Below are 6,000 nucleotides of genomic sequence, written 5' to 3' on the forward strand. Positions count from 1 at the left end.
TGTCATGATACTATTTGTTCCTTTTGTTTAGCAGTTGTTTTATAGTCATTGAATAGGTTTTAACATGTTGTAATTTCTAGGATCATGTTCCTCCTTCTTTTAATGTAAGCTGCATTGATCCATTCATGGTTATCGCAGTATACAAGCATTGGATGTAATGTAAAATTTCCTCTCTCTCACAACCTGGGTTCACTCCCTCAGGTTCTATCCCACTCTATCATCCTTCATCCTCAAGGCTCATCTCCTCTGCCTCCACTACCAAACACCACAAGTTCATTCCCCCCTCTTCCTCACCTCTTTGTTCTCTGGAGACTCATCCTCTCCGTCTTCCAGCTCACCCCTTCTCTCTTACACCCCAGGCTCAATGAACTCATCCATTCTTCCCCCACCCCTCCACTCGATTCACAGTTTTTCTCTTCCAAGCTGGGCTTACATAAGTACATAAGTATTGCCACAATGGGACAGACCAAAGGTCCATCAAGCCCAGTGTCCTGTTTCCAGCAGTGGCCAATCCAGGTCACAAATTCCTGACAAGATCCCAAAAAAGTTCAATACAATTTATGCTGCTTATCTCAGAAATAAGAAGTGGATTTTTCCCCAAGTAATTGTAACAATGGTCTATGGACTTTTCCTTTAGGAAGCCATCCAACCCTTTTTAAAGCCCGCTAAGCTAAACACCTTTACCAAATTCTCTGACAACGAATTCCAGAGTTTAATTACACATTAAGTGAAGAAATATTTTCTCCGATTCGTTTTAAATTTACTACTTTGTAGCTTCATCGCATTCCCCCTAGTCCTAGTATTTTTGTACAGTAAACAAACAATTCACATCTACCTGTTCCACTCCACTCATTATTTTATAGGCCTCTATCATATCTCGCCTCAGCCATCTTTTCTCCACGTTAAAGAGCCCTAGCCGCTTCAGCCTTTCCTCATAGGGAAGTCGTTCCACCCCCTTTATCATCAGTTACCCTGATCATCCCTTTTTTCTCACCCCTTCATTCTTCTCTCTCTGAAGGCTCATCCTCTCACTCTCTTCAGCCTCCCATTCTCTCATCCCTGCTCTGTCCCCACAATCACTGTTCCTCTTCAATCACTAATTCCTGCTCTATCCACCACCAGACACCTCCTTCACTCTTTCCCCCCTATCTACTTCTAAGGCTAACACCTTCTGTCTTTTCAGCTGCTCTCTCCTCCTCTGTCACTGTGGTATTCAGCTTCCTCCATTCTTGCATCTGCACCCTTGTTTCCTTATGATAAATAGTAGTAGTGCAGGAGTTGAATGACCAGATGTATTGTTTGTATGTACATGTATGGGTGCACTGAAGACAGTGCGTGTGTCTGTGGGGGCAGGGGCTGAATGACTGGATGCATTGTGTGTGGGTGCTGGTGCAGGAGTTGAGTGACTAGGTGCATTATCAGTGTGTGTGTGAGAAGGGACTGAATGACTGGGGTAGTACATGTATATGTGTACATCAATGATGCCGTTGTTTCCACCTCCACACTCACCAACCTGTCCAGGATCATGATTCGCTCATGCCTGTCTCAATTACACTCCTCCCCCAGGTTCAACGCTCACTGAAACGTCCATCTTGCCAAGGCCCATGCCTCCCCTCCCCCCCCCCAATCATACCCTTCCCCCAGACTCATCTTCCCCTCCACATTACCCACCTCCAAATCTTAGACCTTTTTCAATTCTCACCCATGGCTCCTCCTTGTTTTACTTCAAAGCCATCCTGCCCTGCTAGTACCTTTTCAACATCAACAGCGCAGCAAGAAACAAGGAAAAAAACAGAAGTGAGATGAATCCAGCAACAGGGTAAAGAGAAGGTGGCCAGTGTTTGACCCACTACTGGAGAGAGAGAGAGCTCCAGGAGTGGTGGCAAGGACCTTAAGAAATCCTCAGGAGCGTCAGGCAGCTGCTTTGAAAGTTATGCACAGGCATAGGAAGAGGCAAGGCAATTGAAAGAAGAGTGCTTACCAAATTGCAGTGGGGCTAGGCAGCATGCTTTAGGACGGACAGCAAAGCAGCTAGTTCTTTGTTGTTCACTATCCACACATGAAAGCGCAGGTGTGCTGCTTTGTTTTGTGGCACAAGGTGCCATATATAGTACATGTCTATTAAATAGAAAGTGGTGCATGAAGACAAAGAACAATTTTTTTACCTGATCAAAAACCAGCGCAGACATTTCCCTCCTGTTTTCCCTCTGAATTCTGCAGCTGTAGGGATGGATTCAGGCTAGAAATTCCTTGTCCCTGGAAGGATGAATAAAGACTGGAGCAAGCATATCAGACTCCTAAAGCTCTCGCATAAAGTTTCTCCTCTCCCCTTGTGTAACTGTAGGACTGAAACTTGCAGGATCTCCAGTCCCGGCAGGCAGACGTTTTCTGCTTTTCTTTCTAGTTACTTCACCCTGAAGTGCAGATCCTACAGGAAGAGGAAGTATCTGAGTATGTGCAAAGCTCCTTAGCTGATGTCATGCTGAGGGATCCCGAATCCTTAAGGTGGATCTGTACAGATGCCAGGCAGTTGAAGTGTGTTCCAGGCAGGGACAATAAAAAAAAAGTTAGATCATCGGTTTTGAGAACAACAGAAAAACATTTCTGCAAATGCCAAGAACAGCACCGCAGGAATAATGAATAAATAATGCTAAAATAATCCAAATCTATACTGGATCAAAGGAATTTCATATTGTTGACACATACTGTAGCTGCAGGAAAATATAAGACTCTTGAGAGATGCATTAAATGGATGAGTTCTATTATTTCATGTGGAAAAGCTTTCATGGCGATTGTATAACCTGATGTCACGCACGTCAAAAGCTCCCTTAACTGACAGGAGCCTTTCAGCTGTTTTTGAGATCTTTCTGTTTTTGGAATGGTTCTGACTGAGATCATCCTGAGTGAGTCCTGAGGCTCTGAGTAAAGCCGGAGGCATCAAGTGAAGGTGGTCTTCTCAAAAGTTGTTTCAAGAGCTCTCCTGCTGACTAGCTGTTAAGTAGGGGGGTTCCTTATCTGCAGTGCCCCCTGTCTACAGGGAGGAAGCATCATTACACCTTCTGGTGAGGAGAATATCACACATGACTTAAGTAGAGAGGTGTGGTAGCTGTTAGTACACTTTTAAAGGTAAGCAATAGAAATAAAACATGGAAAAGAAAATAAGATGATTCCTTTTTTATTGGACATAACTTAATACATTTCTTGATTAGCTTTTGAAGGTTGCCCTTCTTCATCAGATAGGAAATAAGCAAATGTTGGTAGATGACAGTATATATAAGTGAAACATAAAAGCATTTCAGTGACAGTCTAACAGGATAGGGGTGGGTAGGTGAGAGACAGGGAGATATGCATTGAGACAGGAAGGTGTCAAAGCAATACAATTTTATGGTTTATAATGGGCTAGAAAACCCAGATCTTTGTTAAGTCCTGTCTGGTGAATGTCAAAATATTTAATCATTCTGACTTCAAAGGTCTTACGTTCCTCTATTGTTTTAAAGTTCCCTTTTAGGATTCTTACCATGAAATCACTGGTACAGTGTTCTGGTTTTGTAAAGTGCTGCCCCACAGGCGTGACATCTTTATTGGTACTAGCATTTTTCATATAGTGTCTAAGTAAATATCTTCCTTAGCATCTGACTTGTTTCTCCTTTGTGAATGACCATGGGGTCCTGTGAAATATTTTGGCATAGTTTGCAGCTGGATATATTGCAAGGATGTGTGCCATTTTTTTCTTTTTGAGTCTGTGTTGGGAGCTTACTTCTAATTAGCTTGTGTTTTAAGTTGGGTGGCTGTCGGAAGGCCAGCACTGGTGGAGATGGGAATATCTCTTTCAGTAATTCATCCTCTTGGAGCAGAGGCTGCAGATCTTTTATGATTTTTCTTAATTTTTCCAGCTCTGGGTGGTATGTCACTATAAGGGGGATTCTGTCTGTGGCTTTTTTTTCTTTGTACTGTAGCAGATTTTCCCTGGGTGTTTTGAGGGAGGAGGCAATATTCTTGAAGAATATTTTGGGGTTGTAGCCTTTCTGTTTGAAGGATGCAGTCAGGATTTCAAGGTGTCTGTCTCTGTCCCCTGGTTCAGAGCACATACGGTGGTATCTTGTGGCTTAGCTATAAATAATGGATTTTTTTGTATGTGAAGGGTGGAAGCTGGAGTTGTGGAGGTAGCTGCATTTGTCTGTGGGTTTCTTGTATATGGATGTTTGTATATAGCCATTGCTGATTGAGACTATGGTGTCCAAAAATTGACTTTTTCTGGGGAGTAGTCAATTTTGAATCTGATTGTAGGATGGTATGTGTTGAAGGAATTGTAAAATTGTTTCAGAGTTTCTTCCCCCTCAGTCCAAATCATAAAAATGTCATCGATGTACTGGTAGTATTTTAGGGGTTTGGTCTGGTATGTATTCAGAAATGTCTCTTCAAGCTCAGCCATAAAGAGGTGGATCCCACACAGGATTATACAACGCAGCTGAAAGACCTGATCAGAACATTTCCTAAACAAGTACAGCCACATCTGAAGAAACTCATACCAAACCAGCCTTCTGTGGGCACATTCTCCATGCTACCCAAAATCCACAAACCTGGAAACCCTGGCAGACCAATCATATCGGGTATTGGCACACTCACGGAGGAAATATCTGGACTCATAGAGGGAATTCTGAAACCTCTAGTGCACATCATTGTACTTCACTGGAAAAATAACTATATCAATGTGCCTGGAGGGTAGAATAATCTTTGTGCCATCACATCATATGAAGAATTTACTGCAGTGAAATCTCATCACCTTCACCGGGAAGGCTTAAAACCGAAACACAGCCTGTGTTAGGTCAAGATTGTCCACGCACCCGTGTGTCCTGGAGAATATAGGTTTTTTTTTTTTTTTTTTAGAAACATTGGACTTCTGGACTCTTCTTTTCTCAGCTTGGGACAGCTTTTATTTGCCGTCTTCCACCCCTTTCTTTATTGACCTTAATACATTATTTTTTTTTTTACTAACTTTGGGGTCCTTTTACTAAGGCATGCTGAAAAATGGCCTGCACTAGTGTAGGCACGTGTTTTGGACGCGTGTAGGTCCATTTTTCAGTGCGCCTTCAAAAAAGGCCTTTTTTTTTGGCCAAAAATGGATGTGCGGCAAAATAAAAATTGGTGTGCATCCATTTTGGGGCTGAGACCTTACCACCACCCATTGACTTAGCAGTAAGGTCTCACGCGTTAACCGAGCGATAATTCATCAGCGCGCATACACTTTTGATTACCACCTGGTTAGCGTTGCACGGCAGAAAATAAAAAATATTTTCCAATGCGCGTATTGGACATACGTAAAAAATGGAATTACTGCCTGGGGCATGTGGTAGCCGGGCAGTAAAAGGATTTGGAACTACCGCTCGGATTTGATAGTTCCAAAGCTTTAGTAAATGGGCCTCTTTAGAAGGTAATGCCTGGTATTGCCTTTGAAAACTAGTCAAAAAATGAACTGTCTTTTTGTGTATTTGTTTGTCTGTTTTAAATTATTATTGCTATTTATTACCTTCAGAAATGTTGTAATTGGGCTTGGGCTGCCAAACATCTGAGGTCTACTTTTGAAATAACCTATTGTAATCAATAGCAGTGCACACAACAGAGCATAAATAAAAGATGCAAATTAATTTACAGTAGTGGTTCAATTTTCCGCTTCATCCGATTTTCCAAAAATTCCTATTTTATTCTTTCTGAAAATATCCAATATAGCCACTCCTCTTCCCTGCCGATGCTCCTCCTGCGACATGGCCGGTAAGCCGGACCGCCCCCAAACTGAAACGCCGATGTGCAGTAAAGAAACAAGTCAACGCGTCTTCTGCATAAAAAAAAGCACAACCTGGATTCCTTATTTGCATAAATAACCAAGGGCACCTTTCCGTTTTTCCGGCTGCCTGCCGTGCCCACTGAAGTCGCATCCGTGCACAACTCATCGTGACTAAGCAGCACACACTTACACCCGCCCCGAGGGGCGGCACCGTAGTC

At 42.7% G+C, this 6,000-nt stretch overlaps 1 protein-coding gene across 2 annotated transcripts in view; it reads right to left on the reverse strand.

Moving 5' to 3' along the window:
- The window catches only part of LOC115463760 (gastrula zinc finger protein XlCGF26.1-like), a 34,145-nt gene extending 31,136 nt beyond the window's left edge, over positions 1-3,009 (reverse strand). The window contains exon 1 of one of the 2 annotated variants that reach the window (XM_030194512.1): positions 2,166-3,009. In XM_030194512.1, the coding sequence (XP_030050372.1) occupies positions 2,166-2,189 (24 nt within the window). In that variant the 5' untranslated portion in view covers positions 2,190-3,009. The remainder of the gene's footprint in view (positions 1-2,165) is intronic. The other variant, XM_030194511.1, reaches the window with a different exon arrangement.
- Positions 3,010-6,000: the final 2,991 nt, after the last annotated feature.

Source organism: Microcaecilia unicolor, chromosome 2 (assembly GCF_901765095.1).
Source record: "Microcaecilia unicolor chromosome 2, aMicUni1.1, whole genome shotgun sequence".
NCBI lineage: Eukaryota > Metazoa > Chordata > Amphibia > Gymnophiona > Siphonopidae > Microcaecilia > Microcaecilia unicolor.